The sequence below is a fragment of the Cynocephalus volans genome, chromosome 14 (genome assembly GCF_027409185.1).
Source record: "Cynocephalus volans isolate mCynVol1 chromosome 14, mCynVol1.pri, whole genome shotgun sequence".
NCBI classification, from domain to species: Eukaryota; Metazoa; Chordata; class Mammalia; order Dermoptera; family Cynocephalidae; genus Cynocephalus; species Cynocephalus volans.
The window spans coordinates 95,424,553-95,446,099 of NC_084473.1; the positions used below are offsets into that span (position 1 = coordinate 95,424,553).

Genomic DNA, 21,547 nt, shown 5'->3' on the forward strand with positions numbered 1-21,547 from the left:
TAGTATTTCAACATATGAATTTTGGAGGGACACAGACATTCAGACTGTAGCAGCACATTAGAGCAACAGAAAGACCAGTAAAGTTAATGGGTGAACAAAGAAGAGTACTAGATCTTTTAAGTGAAGGCAGGGGCCAAATCTTCTAGGCCCTCAAAGAGTTTGGATTTTATTCTGATTGCAGTAGGAAGTCATTGGAGTGTTTTTGAGCAGGATCTCATTATTTTAAAGTGATTGATTTGATTTCAGTGTGGAGAATAGGTTGTAGATAGCAACAGTAGAAGCAGAAGGACCAGTAGGAAACTGGTGTAGTAGTCTAGGTGGGAGATGATATGGACTTGGACCAGGGAGGTGGCAATAAATGTGTAGAGAGGTGGATGGATTTAGAGAATATTTTGGAGGTAGAACCAACAGGGCTTGCTAATGGAATAGATGGGAGTTAGGGAAAGAGAAAAATCAAAGATAACTCCTTGGTTTTTGACCTTGGCACTTGTACAGTGATGGTGCCATTTGACATGGGGAAAACTGGGAAGGAACATAGTGGAGGCAGGGTTGAGAGCAGGAGTGCAGGTGGGGAAATTAAGAGGTCTGTTTTAGGCATGTTCAAGTTGCCACGGCTGTGGACATCCACTAAAAGCAATATAATGTATTAAGTGCTCCAGTAGGGGTATGTTCATAGTTCTTTGGGAATGGCGAGTACATCCTAAATTTTGAGGGGAGAAGTAGAAGTCAGAAATACTTTTTTGTAGCCTTTTTTTTGGTGTTCCCTTAGCATACATGTGCAATACTCTCATGTGGCAGTATTCATGCTGTACTTTAATTTCTGATTTATTTGTTCTGGACTTCCCTAGACCCATTGAGGGTTGAAATTGTAGGGTTTTGTTTGTTTTCCATCTTTTTATCCCCAGAAGCTAATATTATAGGTTCATTCTCGTTCTAGCTGTTTATATATATATATATATATATTTTTTTTTTAAATTGGCTATGAGTATTCATGAGATACAAAGCTGATTGTCACCTCTCATGCCCAAGATGTGAAGTCCAGATTCATACTGGCAGCATACCCATTACCACAAATTGCATTTGTACCCCGTGTAACCCGCCCAGTTATCCCCAACATCCCTCCCCCTCCCCCCCCCTCCACTTTGTTGCCCAAGGAATGTTCTCTCCCTCTGCAAGTCCAATGCACTACTGTGGTCTTTCTTTCGTTCCTTCTTTCTCTCTTAGCTCCCACATATGAGTGAGTACATGTGGTATTTATTCCTCTGTGCTTTGCTTACTTCACTCAACATAAGTTTCTTTAGGCTCATCCATGTTGTTGCAAATGGGAGAATTTAATTCTTTTTTATGGCAGAGTAGTATTCCATGGTGTATATAGACCACATTTTCCTTATCTAGTCATCCGTTGTTGGACATTTAGGTTGGCTCCATGTCTTGGCTATTGTAAACAGAGCTGTGATGAACACGGGAGTGCAGGTATCCCTTTGACATGATGATTTCCACTCCTTTGGGTATATACCAAGAAGTGGGATTGCTGGATTGTATGGAAGATCTATCTGTAGTTGTTTGAGAAACCTCCATACCATTTTCCGTAGTGGTTGTACTAATTTACAGTCCCATCAACAGTGTAGGAGCATTCCCTTCTCTCCACACCCTCACCAGCATTTGTTATTCACCGTCTTTTGGATTACAGCCAGTCTAACTGGGGTGAGGTGGTTTCTCAATGTAGTTTTAATTTGCATTTCCCTGATGACTAGTGATGTTGAGCATTTTTTCCATGTACCTGTTGGCCATTTGTATGTCTTCCTTTGAAAAATGTCTATTCAGTTCCTTTGCCCATTTTTTAATTGGGTTATTTGTTATGTGACTAAATGTGACTGTTAGAATACGATAGCATGAACTAAAACAGTGATGGTAGGGATAGAAGAAATGTAATTGAGAAAAGTTTTAGTGAAAAGATTAATAGGACTTGATAGCCTATTAGATAAATTGAGACAGCAAGAGGAATTAGTAATAATTGTAATAGTAAATAATAATGTATATAGTGCTTATTATGTGTCAGGTACTATTCTAAGTGCTTTACACATATTAACTCATTCAATCCTCACACAACTCTATGAGGCAGATAGTCTCTTTCCTATTTTATAGATGAGGAAACTATAGCAGGAGAAGTTACTTGCCCAAGGTCCTATAGCTAAGAAGGAGCAGAACTAGGATTATGAACATAGGCAGTCTGTTGCCAAAATACATGCTCTTAATCATGTGCTATGTTGCTTCCCAGTTGAGAATGAAATTACTTTCACTTCTATTCTTTGAACAGGAACACAAGTCCCTTTCTAACAAATACTAGAGATCACAGGAATCTGGAAGATATTCAGGTGACCTAAGATGGGGAAATTGGAAGTCCAGGCATGGGGATTTTAGATACACTGATCTCTCTCTCCCCCGATGATATTGCCTCCAAAGCTAGTGGAGAAGAGGTAGCAGCTCCAACATAATTGCTCATAAATGTCAGGTGGATTTGTCGCCTCTCCCTATTTTTAATTCCGAGACTGGCCTGGTAGGTAATTTTGCAGAATCCCCACTTGACTGTTCAGTTTACCAAAGAGAAGAAGGAAAGTTCAATTTTGTCTGCTTTAGCGGACTTCTTCATTATCACTCCCAGCAGATTTTTATTGACTCCTTCTTCTTACACAAGGAACTTTGCAGGTTGGAGGGACTAGAGGAGTTTCAGACATTGCTTGTTCTTAAGATTCTGACAACTCTGAGGAAGACATCCAGGAGAAATAAATACCTACATAAATTGTTCTATAATCAGTATATCCAGAAGTCTCAATGAAGAAATGATTATTATTCAATGAAGAAGACAGAGGAAACCTCCTGGAGAATATGGAATTCAAATTGAGCCTTAGAAGTGTCTTTAGTTAAATGGAGAAAGGGCGACGGCAGGGCTCATAAGCAGAAGATAAAGTGCTTCTGACTGTATGTATTAAGAATATGTAGAAGTATTTGTCTTTAATTGAGGGTTTCTTAGAGGTGGCACGTATGAGATAAATTTGCAGAAGTGGGAAGGGACCAAATTATGAAGAACTCTGAATGTTAGGCAGGTTTAGACTTTAATTAAATAGATCCTTGCTATTCAAAGTGTGCTTCCTGTACTAGCCAAATAGTGATCAACAAGCAGAATTTTAGAAATGCAAAATCTTAGGCCTATTGTGAATAAGAATCTGCATTTAAATAGGTTTCTTAAATGATTTATATGTTCACTAAAATTTAAAAAGTACTGATATAATGTGAAGTCATTTTTTCTGTTATCCTAAGTCAAATGTTTATAACTAGGAACACATTTTTCGACAGAAACTATGTAAGAAATGGTAGTTAGGATTTTTATCTAGCCATATAGGCCTAAATGATTCATAATTTGAAATACTCTGTGAGATCTAATGCTGAAGTTCCAGATTGGGCAGTAATTGTTGGAATGAAGAACAGAAAAACAGATTTGTGTCCTTGTTTAGGTAAAGGAAAAACAGGAAATAAATCTGCCAGCTTGCTTAAGTGCCATGTTGCATAAGGTATAACACAGGGTCAGTGACTAGGGAGATCCTGGTCCTATAATTCTTTGAGCAAGATCTTGGAGAATAACAGCTGTGTTTCAAGCAAAGATATAGGAAGCTCATAGCAAATTTTCTCTTTAATGTAATAGCAACCTTGATTCAGGGAAAGAAAAAATTATTTTCCTAAGTTATGCAATCTCTAAGATACATTGTCAAGTAAAACCTCATAATGCAGGGTAGTATATATAGTATGGTGAAGTGAAAAATATTTAACATTTGTTATTTTGCATGTGTGCACATACAACTGTAGGATAAATTCCTAAAAATGTAATTACTTGGACAGAAGCTATGTACATTTGTAATTTTGATAGATTTAACAGAATTTTTCTCCATAAATATTTATCTGTTTATACTGCCCCTAGTGATGTATAAGGATTCTAAGTTATAAGAGTATATTTAACTTACTGATCTTTCTTTGCCAATGTGATAGTTACAAAAAGGTATCTCAGTGTTTTAATTTGTGTCACTCTAGAGTGTGATCTTTAAATATATTTAAGAGTGAGCATTTCTGTAAATGTTCATATTCTTTTCCAGTTTTTCTATTACGGTATTTCTCTTTCCTTTTTATTTATGGGAATTATTTATATATTAGGGAAATTAGCCCTTTGTAATATGGGTAGCAAACCTGTTTGTTAGTGTACAATAGCAGTAGCAAACATGTAACTAATGGCTCCCACATTGGACAACATAGGCCTAGAGATAGACTCCTTAACTTACTAATGACCTATATTTCTGTATAATAGTGATTACCAAGGGGATAGGATAGGGCATGTCTTCTTGACATTCAATATTGTAGTTTTATATTTTGAAAACGTGTAAAACAAAGTTTAAATTATAAAATTTTAAGAAGGTAAAGCTTGATGAAATCGTCTTAATTGGTGGGGCATGGTTAAAAACAATTGAAAACATATTTAAGAATATTACTAATTTTCAAAATTTGATTGTTATGAGAAATCACAGAGGTGTTTATAAATGAATGCCTCTATATTATTTCTCATTTTTTTTCCCACTAGGTTACCATCAAAGAACATGATTTTGGTCTAGGGGCTCCAGTTTCTGAAGCTGAAAAATACCAGAATACTCTCCACCTAGAACAAGAAGTGAGAAACCAAGACAGATTCATCTCTACACTGAAATTACAGGTTACCTTTGGTTATATACATAATTCTCTGAATAAATTTGGGATGGGAGCCTATTTTAAAACTAGAAGATGGAGAATAAATAATCACTGATTAAGAGCTCATTTAAATCTTATGGGTCTACAGTCATTCAATTTTTAGCTTAATCATTTTGATACATATAGATTAAGAGTCAGTGAGTGCAAACTGTGTGTCAGATGTTGTAACATTGTTGTGAGCAATTATGAGCATACTTGAAACAAGTGAAAAAATAGAAAGTCTCAGCAAAGAAGTAAGAGATATAAAGAAGAATCAAATAGAAATTTTAGAACTAAAAAGTGCAGTAACTGGTCCACACAAAAATATGCACATGAATGTTTATAGCAGCTTTACTTTAATTGCCAAAACTTGGAAGCAACCAAGATGGTCTTCAATAGGTAATTGTATAAGCAAACTGTGGTGTATCCATACAATGGAATTGTATTCAGTTATAAAAAGAAATGGCTATCAAGCCATGAAAAGACATGGAGCAACCTTGAAAGCATATTGCTAGGGGAAAGAAAACATGAAAAGGCTACAAACTGTATGATTCCCACTACAGGAAATTCTGGAAAAGACAAAACTATAGAGACTGCAACAAGAGCAGTGGTTGCCAAGGATTCAAGAAAAGGGAGGGGTGAATAGGTGGAGCACAGTGGATTTTTAGGCAGTGAAACTATTCTGTAGTGATATTGTAATAGTGAATATACATCATTCTACATTTGTCGAAACCCGAGATTATGCAACACCGAGATTGAACCCTAATGGAAACTGTGGACCTTAGTTAATAATAATGTATCAATATTAGTTCATCCATTGTAATACATGTACTCCACTAACACAAGATGTAGATAATAGAAGAAACGGGGGTCGGGGGTGCTGGAAGGGGGTATGTGGGAACTTTCTGTACTTCCTAATCAATTTTTCTGTAAACCTAAAATTGCACTAAAAAAAAAGCCTATTAATAAATACACAGGAGAAAATATTTCCAAGCCATATGTGTGATAAGGGCTTAATATCCAGAATATATAAAGAACTCCTACAGCTCAACCAAAAAACCAATTCAAAAATAAGCAAAGGACTTGAATAGACATTTCTCCAAAGAGCATGTGAAAAGATACCTAATATCACCAACCATTAAGGAAATACAAATCAAAACCACGAGGAGACACCACTTCACACCCATTAGGATGGCTATTATCAATATAATGGAAAATAACAAGTGTTGGTTAAGATGCAAAGAAAAATTGGAACGCTTGTACATTGCTGGTGGGAGTGTAAAATGTTGCAGCCATGGTGGAAAACAATTTTGTGGTTCCTTAAAATATGAAAGAATTACCATGTGATCCAGCTATTTTCCTCATAGGTATGTACATTAAAAAATTGAAAGCAGGACTTAAATAGATATTTATACACAAATGTTCATAGCATCATTCACATTAGCCAAAAGGTGGAAACAAACCAAATGTCCATCAACAAATGAATGGATAAACAAAATGTGGTATGTAGCTACAATGGAATAATATTCAGCCTTAAAAAGGAATGAAATTCTGATACATGCTACAACATGAATGAACCTTGAAAACATTATGCTAAGTAAAATAATCCAGACACAAAGTACAAATATTGTTTGATTCCACTTATACCTAGAATAGATGAATTCATAGAGACAGAGTTATTGTTTAATGGCTACAGAGTTTTTTGGGGGGAGTGATGAAAAAATTCTGGAAATGGATAGTGGTGATGATTGTACAACATTGTGAATGTACTTAATGCCACTGAATTGTACACTTAAAAATGGCTGAAATGGCAAATTTTACCGCAATAAAAAAAGTTAAAAATATACAGTAACTGAGATTAAAAACTCAATGTTCTCAAACAGAATTCAGAGGAGAGAGTAATAAATCAGTGAATGTGAAGAAATTACTTAATCTGAACAACAAAGCGAAAATAGATTGAAAAAATTCTGAATAGAGCCTCAGGGATAGGTAGAACTAAAACAAAAGATCTGACATTTGGGTCACTGGAGTCTCAGAAAGGGAGATGAGAGAGGGTGGGGCTGAAAAACTGTTCTGAGAAATAATGGCTGAAAATTATCGATATTTGGCACAAAGGACATAAAGCAGATTAAAGAAGGTGAGTGAACACCTAACAGGAGTCATCCAAAGAAATTCATGCCAAGACACTTCATCTTCTAGAAACTAAAGACACACGCAAAAAAAATTCCTTAAAGCACCAGAGAGACCATGCTATACAGGAATGCCAATTCAAATGACAGTAAGTTTTTTTTTTTTTTTCATCTCAAAGCATGGAAGTATGAAGGAAATGGCACAACATTTTTCAAGTGCTAGAAAAAAGAGCTGTCAAGCTAGTAGCCTGTATCCAGTGAAAGTGTCCTTGAGGAATGAAGGGAAAATCAAGACATTCTCAGATGAAGGAAAACTAACAATTGTTGCCAGAAGAGCTACCCTAAAAGAATAGCTAAAGGAATTTCTCTAACCAGAAAGTAAGTGATAATCTTGGAACAGTAGGAAGGAAGAAAGAACAACATGTACAATATAGAGAGCCAAATATGGGTGAATGCAATAAAATTTCCTTTGTGTTTTTTTCCCCCAAAATTATGTTTGTAGAATGTGTTTATCAATGCATGTAGAGGAAATATTTAAGACAATTATTTTATTAATAGAGGGGAGTAAAGTGACATAAAGGGAGGTCAGGTTTCTATACCTGAACTGGTAAAATGTAAGCTGTGATGAGTTATGTTTATATAATGTAATACCTAGAGCAAGCACTAAAAAAAGATATACAAAGAGATATGCTCAAAAACACTGTGGATATATCAAAATGGAATTCTAGATAGGAAAAATAAGTTCTAGTGATTGACAGTAGAGCTAGGCATTAATAATTAACAATAATTTATTGTATATTTTCGAATGGCTAGAAAAGAGGAGTTCAAATGCTCTCATCACAAAATGATGACTTTATGATGATGGATATACTGATTACCTTGATTTGATCATCACACATTACATACATGTATTGAAATATAACTCTGTGCCCCATAAATATGTGCAATTAATATGTATCAATTAAATAATTTATTTAAAAAAACCAAAACCAAAATGGAATTCTAAAAAATGTTCGAGTAAACCACAGGAAGACAGGAAAAACAGAATAGAGAGGAAAAACAAAGAAGAAAAAACCAAAGTGACATCTAAGCCTTAACATGTGTAAATAATTACATTAAATATACTCTAAATACACCAGTCAAAAGACAGAGACTGGCAGAGTCAATTTAAAAATCATGACCCAGCTATATGCAGTCTGTAAGAAACTCACTTCAGATATAATGATATAGCTAGGTTGAAAGGCATGCAGACCCAAAAGAAAGAAAGAAAACTGTCCCTGTTTGCACATGATGTAATCTTCTATCTAGAAAATCTCATAAAATCTACAATACAAAAAGTGGAATAAGTGAGTTCAGCAGTGTCACAGGATACAAGGCAAACATGTTCTTTTTCTATAAATTAGCAATAAATGTGTGGAAATCAAAATTTAAAATGTAATGACATTTACAGTAACTCAGAAAATGAAATTCTTAGATGTAAATCTCACAAGTTTGATATTGTTCTATAATTATTTAAGGTGCAGCTATTGGGGGGAAACTGGGTGAAGGGCACAGGAGACCTCTCAGTACTATGTTTGCAACTTCCTGTGAATCTTTAGTTATTTAAAAATAAAAAGCTTTTTAAAAACTTTGAGTACTTATTATCTGTCAGAAATTTTACTTGAGCTTTTATATAATCTCTAATTACAATCCTGCAAATTGTAGGTGTTCTCTCCATTTAATAGATGAGATTCAGTACGCTCAAATTTATTTTCTAAATCAGATGCATCTCTTAGGATCAAGAAAATATAGTAAATTGCCCAAGGTTACATAACTGGTAAAGAACTGTCACAGGATTTAAACCTAACTGCTGAAGTCCAAAGCTCACATCATTTCTACTATTCTAGACTGCCTCTTCTAAAGTACTTTTGTTTTGGAATGGAGTAAAAATAGAGTTTGATGTCAGATGTGAAGGGACTGTTCATGTATTGATTGATAATTTGTTTTATTTACTCATTTAACAATAATTTGAGCATTGTGTGTGAGATACATAATAAATGATACAGAAACAAGTGATATGTTGATACAGAAATGAGAGATATGATCCCTTAAGTTGCTTGAAATTTAGTGGAAGGGACAGAGGAATTAGCAAAATGATTTTAATATATCTTGTACTAAGATAAAGCTGTATGAGAGGCATTGTGGGAGCACATACAGTAAAGGAGAAGCATTCAACCTTTCCTGGTGCAGTGGGAGGTTCACAGACGTTCTGAGTATGCTGTTGTTGCTCAGACATGTAGCACAGTAGAAGCCACGAACAAAGACTGTAAAACGTATAGATTGATAAATTGAAGTTTATCTGTTTGTTTACTCCACATCCTATAGTTTGCTTAAAAAAAATAAAGTAGCTGAGATAATAAGGGTAGGGGAGAATAAAGAAACTTAGTGAAAGCCTGGGTTGAGAATAACAAATAGATCATTGCAATGGTTTCTGTACAAGTTGCTAGAGGCGGGCTACAGATTTGGCTTTAAAATTCCTAGAAACAAAGGCAAAAAGGAAATGTTTGTTAAATAATTCATGGTCGTTATAGTAAGAACTAGTCAAGTATCAAAAAAAAAAAAAGTACGTATTTTCCTGAAATTGAAGTCTGAGCAAAGTTTCCCCTGAGGAGTCTCATAATGAGAGTTCTCTGACATATAGTATATAATATTTCAATAATTTCCCTAAAATAAGTTTTGAAATGAGTTTAGTGAGATTGTTACTTGTGGTGCGACTGGAGCTTAGGCTGACATTAGGAACGGTGGGAAGTTAGGCTGGACAGGTAAGTAGGGCCGGGATCACAAATAGCACTGCTTTCATCTTATCTCAGTGTGATGAGGCACCATAAGGTGACAGGAGTGATCTCAAATCTGCTTTCGAAGAATTTTTAGCGGTCTATGGGCAGAGGCCAAAAGAGAAGAAAATAGGAGCTTTTGCTGAAATTCAGGCCAGTTGTAAGGAAATATGGTGCATTCATAGTGCTCCTTTTTGTTTTTTAAAAATTATTCAAGTTTTTTCTTGTTTCCTAGTTTCCATAATTCAGACTCTTTATGTCTAAATCTCTTAAGTTAATGTGCTTACAAAATGCCAAAGTGAGGGTTGGATTAAATATTTAGCTGAAAATAACTTATGACCTTTAGAATATTTGTTAGTGACAAACTATGAAGTTTGTATTTTCAAAGGAAACTTTGTTGATTTCGATGATTTAGAAGAAGATATCTCTATAGTTATTTGAAAAGGGCAAGAATAATAATGTTAGATCTAAGAGGTCAGGAATTTAGCAGTTTTAGATGCTCCTTAAAGACTGAAACAGTTTCTTTTGTTTTTTTTGCATCTTCTGTAGGGTACCAACACAGTGTCTTGAACACACTAAATAAGTAGGTGCTCAATAAAAATTTGTTGAATACACACTGAGAGACAAATACAGGTATACCTTGTTTTATTGTGCTTTACTGTGCTTCACAGATAATGTGTTTCGTACAAATTGAAGGTTTGTGGAAACCCTGCATCAAGCAAGTCTATCATTGCCTTTTTTTAAAATAGCATATGCTCACTTTGTGTCTCTGTTTCGCATTTTGGTCATTCCTGCAATATTTCAAGCATTTTAATTACTATATCTGTTATGGTGATCTGTGATTAGTGATCTTTGATGTTACTATTATAATTGTTTTGGGGCATCACAAACTGTGCCCATACATGATGGCGAACTTTATCAATAAATGTTGTGTGTGTTCTGACTGTTCCACCAACCGGCTATTCCTCTCTCTCTCTCTCTCTCTCTCTCCCCCCCCCCTCCCCCTCCCCCCTCCCTATTCCCTGAGACACAACAATATTGAAATTAGGCCTATTAAAAACCCTACAGTGGACTCTTAAGTTTTCAAGTAAAACGAAGAGTCACATTTCTACTTTAAAACAAAAGTCAGAAATGATGAAGCTTTAGTGAGGAAGACATGTCAAAAGCTGAGATAGGTCAAAAGCTAGGCCTTTTGAACCAAACAGCCAAACTGTAAATGCAAAGGAAAAGTTCCTGAAGGAAATTAACAGTGTTGCTGCATTGAAGACACGAATGATAAGAAAGTGAAACAGCCTTATTGCTGATATGGAAAAAGTTTTAGTGGTCTGGATAGAAGATCAAACCAGCTACAACATTCCCTTAAGCCAAAGCCTAATTCAGAGCAAGGCCCTAGCTCTCTTCAGTTCTGTGAAAGCTGAGAGAGGTGAGGAAGCTGCAGAAAAAAAGTTTGAAGCTAGCAGAGGTTGGTTCATGAGGTTTAAGGAAAGAAGCCATCTCCATGATGTAAAGTGCAAGGTAAAGCAACAAGTGCTCATATAGAAGCAGCAGCCAGTTAGTTATCCAGAAGATCTAGCTAAGATCATTGATGAAGGTGACTACACTAAGCAGCATATTTTCAGTATAGAAGAAACAGCCTTGCATTGGAAGAAGATGCTGTCTGTGATTTTCATAGCTAGAGAGTAGAAGTCAATGCCTGGCTTTAAAGGGCAGCTGACTTGACTCTCTTGTTAGGGGCTATTGGAGCTGGTAACTTTAAGTTGAAGCCAGTGCTCATTTACTATTCCAAAATTCCGAGGGCCCTGCAGAATTATACTAAATCTACTCTGCCTGTCTGCTGTAAATGGAACAACAAAGCCTGGATAACAGCACATCTTTTTACAGCAGGGTTCACTGAATATTTTAAGCCCACTGTTGAGACCTACTACTCAGAGAAAAAGATTTCTTTCAAAATATTATTACTCACTGACAATGCACCTGGTCAACAAGAACTCTGATGGAGATGTACAAGGAGATTAATGTTTTCATGCCTGCTAACAACATCTATTATGCGGTCCATGAGTCAAGGAGCAATTTTGACTTTCAAGTCTTATTATTTAAGAAATATATTTCTTAAGGCTATATAGTTGCCATAGTTAGTTATTCCTCTGATGGATCTGGGCAAAATAAATTGAAAATCTTCTGGAAAGGATTCACCATTCTAGATGATGTTGAGAAAATTCATGATTCATGGGAGGAGGTCAAAATATCAACATTAACAGGAGTTTAGAAGAAGTTGATTGCACTCCTCATGGATGACTTTGAGGGGTTCAAGACTTAAGTGGAAGAAGTAACTGTAGATGTAGTGGAAATAGCAAGAGAACTAAAATTAAAAATGGAGCCTGAAGATGTGACTGAATTGCTGCGATCTCATGATAAAACTTTAATGGATGAGGAGTTGCCTCTTACTGATGAAGAGTTGCCTCTTACGGATGAGGAGTTGCCTCTTATGGACAAGCAAAGAGAGTGGTTTCTTGAGATGGAATTTACTCCTGGTGAAGTTGTGAACATTGTTGAAATGCCAACAAAGGATTTAGAATATTACATAAACTTACTCAATAAAGCAGTGGCAGATTTGATAGGTTTGATTGCAATTTTGTAAGAAGTTCTACTGTGGGTAAAATGCTATCAAACAGCAATTGCATGCTACAGAAAAATCTTTCCTGAAAAGAAGAGTTGATCCATGTGGCAAACTTAATTGTCTTATTTTAGAGAGACTGTCACAGCCACACCGGCAGCCTGGTCAGCTACCATCAACATTGAGGCAAGACCCTCCACCAGCAAAAAGATTATGAGTTGCTGATGTCTCAGATGATCATTAGCCATTTTTAGCAATAAAGTATTATTTAATTAAGGTGTGGACTTTTTTTTTTTTTTTTTAGACATAATGCTGCTACAGTATAGTACGAACATAACTTTTATATGTACTGGGGAAGAAAAAATTGTGTGACTTGCTTTATTGCAATACTCATTTTATTGCAGTGGTCTGGAACTGAACCTGCAGTATCTCCAAGGTAAGCTTGTACTGTGGAAAATATTTGTGCCACCACTTTATCTTACAGATATTTCTGTTATTGCACTTAACATATTGTATTTGTATTTCCTCAAGTGAAACAAAAAATTCTCTGAGGGCAGGTAGCTAACCTAGCTTTATCTTTTCATCTTTGGAATTTAATATAGTTCCTGACATAATCATTGTTAAATGGGTCTAATGTTTTTCTTTTCCTTTAAAGGCATTTGGATACCTTCGTCATAGAAAAGGCCCTTTTCTTCATCCGTTGATGTTTGATAGTGGGCTGGGAAGGAAAGCTGTGGTCCTCCACATTAGTCAGCAAATACTTGATTGATTTGGTATTTAGCTTAGTCAAGTAAGTTACTGATATGTTCAAAAGGACTTTTCTAAATAGTTAACATATTTTGATAAAAATAATTAGAAATTTAATCCTAAAGAACTCTTAATGATATTATTAAAATTAATTTTAAGACTGGCTTCTTTATTGCAGGTATAAATATTTGGCCATTTTTCTAATAGCTTGGTTAAAAATCAATAGTAATTAAGTTCTCTTAAAAAATAAAGTATAAATTGTCTTGAAAAATATAGCTATAACATTTAATTTTTCATTTAATATGTTTTTTCAAGTAGGTTATACATTCACATGGTACAAAATTCAGAAATCACAAAAAGTTATACAGTTAAGTCTCCTTGCCAGGGAAGCAAATCTCCCTTCCTGGTTTTAGTCATCTAGTTGATCTCCTTAGAAGAAAGCTAAAGGAAATCTTTTAATGTGATTATTTTCTTTCTAATTTTAACAGATTAAAGATCTCAAACAGACAAATCATGGCTTGGAAGAATATGTTAGGAAACTCTTGGATAGTAAGGATGTAGTAAGCAGTCAAATAGATGATTTAACCAGCCACAATGAGCATCTTTGTAAAGAATTGATTAAAATTGACCAACTAGCAGAGCAACTAGAAGAAGAGAAAAATTTTGTGGTGGATACCGCCAACAAGGAACTTGAAGAAGCAAAGGTACTAGATTTACCACTGATCAAGATTTTAATTGTGCTTTAAATATCATGTAATTATTAAATGCAATGGAAGAAGTGACATTCTCATTTATATATCATTGGAAGCTTTTTCAATTTACATTATATTTAAATGTCTACTCTGAAGATTAAATTATTTCTCATTTTATTTCTTTTAAAAGATTTTTCTCAAAAGATTTCCTAAGTAATACGTAGTCATTGTAAAAACTTCAAAACAGCAGAAATGTTCTATAGATAGAAGGCTGCTCTTCCTCCCCAGTTCCTCTCTCCTTGGCAGAGACATCTGCAAACAAATAGATGTGTATATTTCTATTTGTCTGTTTTCACACAATTTATTTTACATTTAAAAGCTTTTTTACCCAAAATTTAAATTTTTATGTAGTTAAATGTGCCAGTCCTTTGTTTACTGACTTCTGAGTTTTAATTCTTATTTAGGAAGGCCTTATGACCTCAAGAACTACAAAATATTTTCTAAAGATTTCTTTTAATACTCTTTAATGGTTTTCTTTTAATTTTAAATACTTCTGGAATTTCTTTTTGTTCTAGTATGAGGTAGGGTTGACTAATCCTTTCTTTCTTCACTGATTTGAAATACCGTTCTAACTGATACTAAATTCTTGTATGTTTCTGGACTGTTTGGTTTCATTGATTCATTTGCCTTTTTCTGTGCCACTATCACATTATTTTAGTTATTGTAGCTTTATGATGTTTTGATAAACGTTTTATTTCTTTCTTGAGTTTTAGTACTCTACCATGAAAGTTAGAAACTGGGGATTTAAACACAGTTATAAAATGACAGTTTTATTTCTCATTGCTGCTTGAAATGACATATAAACAAGATACAGAGCTGAGGCCAAAAAAACAACTTATTGAATTTTTAAATGATATTCCGTGAATATGCTTATTTGTCTTGATTTTATTAATAACTAAATTAGTAAGTTGTATCTGTAATAAGATAATTTCCCAAAGATAATTGTTATTACATGTTATTTCTTAAACATCCTTTTAATGAACAAGAGTCCTATAGCATATAACAAAGCACTTAAAATTCAATAAATGGTCAGGCTGAGAACATTTCAGTGAAGACGTTGTTTGTCACAGTAATTTGAAATATAAGAGCCCAGATGATGAACTTTAGGATTGTATGTGTTTTATAAAGTAACATCACTTGTTTGACTATAAAGGATAAATAAGTCTAAAATAGTGATAAGTCGAATAATGGAATATTTAAAAACCTGAAGTTATTACTTTAATGAAAGGACATAATCTTCTCAATGATGTTGCCTGGAAGAGTTTTTTAGAACTACTTGAGAGAGTAGATAAGACTGGTTTGTTTTTGACTTGTGAATTATTTATCTTCTAATGGTTGCTACTAGAGTATTTGGAGATTTAAAGGTAGCTTGAATATTTTAAACATTTCTCTTTTATTTTTATTGTTACTTTCTTTAAGAATGGTTATCTTTCATTCACAGTTTCATGGTAAATTGCATACAGTCTTTATCTTAATGAAAATAATTATTAAATTGAAGAGTTTTATTATGTCTTCCTTGTTTTCTTCTTCAAATTAAAAATAACTGTATTCCTTCCCAGACTGAGGAAAGCCTCTTTGGCTGAATTCCAATGATGATAATGCCATATTTGGAAGTCATCAGTTTTAAAGGGTTGTTTAGGCTCTGTGTTCTGGAGAGAGAGTTGAGTACTATATCAGGGTGCATGCTCTGCTATCAAAGGGAGAATTTTCAGGAATGGAATAAAATATAAGATCTAGGATTTACCTAAAATACTAAATTCACAGATGGAAATTCTGCCTGGCTAAGAAAAGAGCATTTCTAGGAAATAGATATTCATATATAATGTGGAATGTTGGCTGTATTTGAGAATTGGAAAGCTATTTGAGGAAGAGGTGGGCAGCAGTCTTAGAGTAGAGATAGCATTGCTGAGGCAGGGGGAACATAGGGAGCTTAATAAAGATAGGACAAAATGGAAATAGGTCCTTTGGGTTGTTAGGATGCCCTGAAATAAGGAAATCACCAACCTCCATAAGTGAATGTACCAGGGTAGAATGGGGATTAGAAGGATGCATGACCAGCAATGGGGATATGAACAGTTAATGGGTATGCATTTTAGGTTTGTAATTGCTGGGGAGAAATTCCTTGACTAATTTGTGGGATGGTGCCTAAGACAAGAATTTCTAATTTGATTGCTGAGAAAGAATGTTTGAGTTCGTATAGTGTTTGAGATTATGCTCTAACTACATGGAGATATTAGAGTCAGAGGCTAAAGCTACTATTAGTTTGTCTGGAATTGAGATATATAGTATTAAATTTATTTACTGAGAAGAGTTTATGCTTAGTCATATTTTTAAAGATCAACAGGGTAACTTCCATCATTTATTGATTTTAGTAAACATTATTAAGATGTTTTGAGTTTTTACTATTATATTGTCTATAGCTGTGTAAGAAATTACTCCTAAACCTTAAAGGCTTCAAACAACGAACATTTATATCTCACAGGTTCTTTGGGTCGGGAACTCAAGAGTGGCTTAGCTAGGTGGTTCTGTTCATGGTTTGTCAGGAAATTGTAATCAAGGTATGATAGCCAGGCTACAGTCATGGCTTGACTGGTACTGGAGGATTTGCTTCTAAAATGGCTTGTTCCTTGCCAGGTGGACCTCTCTCTAGGGTTGCTTGATGTATTTTTTATGACAGCTCACTCTCCCTCCCTTACCCCCTACCCATGCCAGTGATCCAAGAGAAATAGCAAGGAGCGATCTGCAGTGCCTATTATGACTCAGTCTCAAAAGTCTACCATCACTTTCACCATATTCTCCTTAACAGTGAGTCACTAAAACAACCCACACTCAAAGGGAGAGAAATTAAGTTCCACCTTTTGAAGGAAGGAGTATTAGAATTTGTGGATATACATTAAAATCACCACTAGATGCCTCCTTTTATCCTCCCATTTTGAGTTGTTTATCATTCCTGCCTTAATACAGTGTTTCCCAGATTATTGAAAATGATTTTTTTGAAATGTGAAGAAGCAGAATTGCAGTTTTACCATTATTAGTTTCTGTAGACAATTTCTATTTTTAGTTAACATAGGGGCCATTATAAGATTGGATCACTGATAGCTTTTGTCATTATCGTTACCTTTGTATGTGATTTAATCCATAAAAAAATATTTCAGAACCTACCATGTGGAGGACATTGTGTAAAGCCTATTTAAGTTTGTAATACCTCCCCCCACCCCATACTCCCCCCCTCTGTTACGTGCTTTATTTTTCACTTTAGCACTTTCCTACTCCTTTCCCCCACTTCACTCTGCTCCAGTCACACTGGCCACCTTCCTATAGCATGGAACTTACCAGATGTTCTTTTGCCTTAGGACCTTTGCTGTGGCTGAACGTTTTGCCTGGAATGTTCTACTAGATTTTGATGTGGTTGACTTCTTCCCCCTTCAAGTCTTTGCTCAAAGATCACCTTTCAGGAAGGACTCCCTGATCACCCTATTTAAAATTCCAACCTGTTCCTCCATAAACACTCCCAATATCCTTAACTCTGCTCTTTTTCTGGTGTACCATATAATTTTTTTATTAGGTTTAATTTTTTATTGTCTATCCCAGCTGGAATGTAAGGTCCCCAAAAGAAGGGATCTTTGTCTATTTTGTTCACTTTTTTATGTCAAGTGTCTAGACTAGATACAGAGTGCTTATTGTATATTTTTTGAGTGATGCAATCACTATCTGGTACATATTTTGACCATTACCTTTGTGTTTCTCTTTGTCTAGAATGTGAACTCCATGAGGGCAGAGATTTTTGCCTATTTCATTCATTGCCTAACCCAGCACATAACAGAATGTCAGGCACATAGTAGGCATTCATTAAACAATTATCAAATAAATAAAGACACTGGGTTAGCATTTTTTATTTGGGACAGTTTTTTTTTTGAGAGTGGAATCAGCATTATATTTTTCATTCATTTTAAAAGTAACACATATTTAGCTCAGTTGGTTAGGGGTGGTGTTATAACACCAAGGTCAAAGGTTTGGATCCCTGAACTGGCCAGCCACCAAAAAAAAAAAAAAAAAGTAATATAAGTTTATTATAAAAGTTGCAGTTCATAAAGAAAAGTATAATGAAGAAAATAACATCTGCCATAATCACACCTTGCTATATATACCTAGATATAATTTACCTTCTGTTTACATATTATTTGTTATGTTTTATCTATATCTAGTGTGTGTATATAAATTTTTTTATGAAAATGTGTTATACTAGTTATTCTGTTTTGCAGTGTGAGTTTTTTCACATTATTCAAAATAGACCCATGTCTTCTTAGTGTCTACATAGTATTATAAATAAAATGTTGAAAATTGCCTATTGAAAACTATACATAAACTTATCTAAGCTATACATAAGTTATGTTCCAAACAATAGCACACTGTATGTAATATTTCATAAACGTAAGTGTGACTTCCAGAGAAATCTTAGAAGAAAATTTTGGTCTAAAGAACAAATGAAAAAAAAAAAAAAAGAATAGAACAAATGAAAAGCAATAATTCCAGAAAATTCAAATTTAAAATATACCAGGCTAGATCAGAATACATTTTAGTTTAGAATAATGAGGGGAGAGCCGGCCCCATGGCTCACTCGGGAGAGTGCGGTGCTGGTAGCGATGAGGTCGCGGGTTCAGAGCCTATATAGGGATGGCCGGTACGCTCACTGGCTGAGCATGGTGCAGTCCACACCATGTCGAGGGTTGCGATCCCCTTACCGGTCAAAAAAAGAATAATGATGGCGGTTGATGAATTGAAATATATATTTATTAAACTAATATGCTAACTTTTATGCTTTGCATAAAAACTTAGTCACTGTTCTTTAGGAACATACTATGTAGTCATATTGTACATCCTATAAAACTGAGTATTTTCAGTGTCATAAAATTGATACAAAAAGTTACCAACTGAGTTGAACTAAGCTCTTAAAAGTTCAGAGGAGAAAGCAATCTGAATGGGATAATTTGGGAAACCTTTTATTCCAGTCATTCTTTTATTACTTTTCTATTGTCATCTTCAGAATTGTAATTGGTATTAACATTTTGTTCCATTTCATGGGGAGTAATTTGATAAAATATCATCAGTTAGTATTTTATACAAAACATTGGATAATTTAAAGGAACTACTGTATTTCATCTTAGGTTCTCTTACCATCAAAGGTAGGTAAACATAGGGGTAGGTTATATTTTTTTCTTTAAAATATTCACTGTCTTCATGTTTTTTGTTTTTAAGTGGCTTTCTATTTTTGATATTCTCTTTCCAAGTAAGTCTGTTTAAGCATATTTAATGTAAATAATAGAAATTGTTTTGCTTGTTTTTCAGATTGAACTTATTTGCCAACAAAATAATATAATAGTATTGGAAGATACAATAAAAAGGCTTAAATCTGTGAGTACATTTTTCATAAATATATATTAAGAAATCATTTTTATTCAGTTAGTAAGCCACAAAAAATTATATATGTGTTTTGACTCTTATGCTCTTTGTGAGCAACAAGCATTTTTGTTTTCTGAAATCAGCACTGTAAGAGTGCTGCTTTTCTTGCTTCATTTCATCACTTCACCTTTCCTAGAGGGAGAGAACAACTTTTGGTTAAATTTATTAATGCCATTAGCTGTTACCTGATTTAAAATGATGGGTCTGAATAATTCTCAAAATAGAAGGTGTATTTGTCTACACATTTTTTATTCTCCTTAGTAATAAATATTTTTTAAGCCATAGATTTTGGTACTTAATTCCAAGTAATACATTTTATCTAACGAAGTAAAATGAGGACTGCTCTGTTTAAACATTTTAATGTTATCATGTAAAATATTTACTCTGGGCCGACCCCGTGGCGTACTCGGGAGAGTGCGGCGCTAGGAGCGCGGCAGTGCTCCCGCCGCAGGTTTGGATCCTATATAGGGATGGCCGGTGCGCTCACTGGCTGAGCGCGGTGTGGCCGGTCACAAAAAAGACAAAAAAAAAAAAATAATAAGATAAAATAAAATAAAATATTTACTCTGCCTGAAAGTATATCTGTAATTTTCTTCCAATAAAGTATTGGTAAAATAGGGCTGGCCAGTTAGCTTAGTTGATTAGAACATGGTGCTGATAACATGAAGGTCCAGAGTTCAATACCTGTACCAGCCAGCTGCCAAAAATAAAAATAAAAAATAGAGTATTGGTAAGAAAATTGTTGTAAGAGAAATGTTTCTAAATATATTGAAGTGAATGGGAATTCATGGGAATGCACGTGAAATGAATACGTGTGTGAAATATCCAGCATTCATTTAATTTATTCATTCATCAAGCAATTATTGAACAAAACTCAAGTACTTTAACAGATGCTTTTATAGTAGCATATAAGTTTTTCCAAAGAAAATTAATTCAGGGCTGGTCACTTAACTCAGTTGGTTAGAGTGTGGTGTTGATAAAAGCAAGGTCCAGGGTTTGATCCCTGTACTGGCCAGCTGCAAAATAAATAAATTTTTTTAAAAAATTCCATTTATAGGACTTGTACTAGGTCTGTGGACATTTCTGTCCTGTCTAAAATTTCTTTGCCATTTTTCTCCAAAATTATTGAGTAAATTTAGGGGTGCTTTGAGTTAAATAAAAATATAGCAATCCAGAAATGCTGGGAAAAAAGATATCTAACAGTTTTTTAAAATTATTGATGAATAATTTTTCAAATGTTCTATTTTTAAAATACCAGATTTAATGTTTTTAAAGATCCTGTTTATTTTCAATTTTCATTTAGAAAATAATGCTATAGTTTAGCTTGAAATAATGACCTAATTTTTTCCTCCTTGGCAAGATAATTTTAGAGACTGAAAAAGCACAACATAAATCTCCTTCCAGACTTGATTCCTTTGTCAAGACTCTAGAAGCAGACAGAGATTACTACAAGAGTAAAGCTCAAAATTTGAGAAAGATGATGAGAAGTAGATCTAAAAGTCCAAGACGCCCGTCTCCATGTGCTCGGGTAGGTTTTAGAAACTTATAAATATTTTGCAGTTTGTTCCTCAAACACTGACTTTTATTCTTTGATTTTCCTAATCTGGAAGTAATTCATTTTGATTTGACATGAATTGCTGTATCAAAGAGGCTGAGAGACAAAGGTCTGTTTGATGGCACAGTAGACCACCAGTATTGGTTCTTTGTCCCCCGTATGAGTAGTGGTTGGGAGGTAATCAGACAGATGTGGAGCAATTTGGGATGAACCTGTTTAAAAGAGAGGCAATTTTGTAACTCATTCTTCATCATTTCCTTTCATTATATAGTCATGTTTGCTTAAGTAGAAATTGTGTGCTGTCATCATTGGCACATTTCTCTTAGTACGATATGTCAAAGAAGAATCTCAGATGTCTTGTATAATAATTGTAGGTTGCAAACTGTGATGTAGAGCTTTTGAAGACAACAACAAGAGATCGTGAAGAACTTAAATGCATGCTGGAAAAATATGAGCGTCATTTGGCAGAAATTCAGGGTAATGTCAAGGTTCTTACATCTGAAAGAGATAAGACCTTCCTTCTTTATGAACAGGTAAACTTATGTATAAGTAAACAAGTTATATAACTAATAACTTTCAGTTCTAGAGGTATATAATTTTTCTTTAAGTTCTATGAGAGTTCTTAAACCTGCCAGTCAGATTGATTTAACTTTTTGAAGTATCCTCATGTATGTCATCCCTGTGCCCAAAAAGAGCATATATATGCATAA

The 21,547-nt window shown here is 34.4% G+C and overlaps 1 protein-coding gene across 1 annotated transcript in view; it reads left to right on the top strand.

The window, feature by feature from the left end:
- The window catches only part of TSGA10 (testis specific 10), a 136,837-nt gene that overhangs the window by 4,694 nt on the left and 110,596 nt on the right, over window positions 1–21,547 (top strand). Inside the window, exons 2-6 of the mRNA XM_063078682.1 lie at window positions 4,625–4,753; window positions 13,559–13,774; window positions 19,169–19,234; window positions 20,643–20,810; window positions 21,212–21,370. Coding sequence (XP_062934752.1) covers window positions 20,760–20,810; window positions 21,212–21,370 — 210 coding nt within the window. The 5' untranslated portion in view covers window positions 4,625–4,753; window positions 13,559–13,774; window positions 19,169–19,234; window positions 20,643–20,759. The remainder of the gene's footprint in view (window positions 1–4,624; window positions 4,754–13,558; window positions 13,775–19,168; window positions 19,235–20,642; window positions 20,811–21,211; window positions 21,371–21,547) is intronic.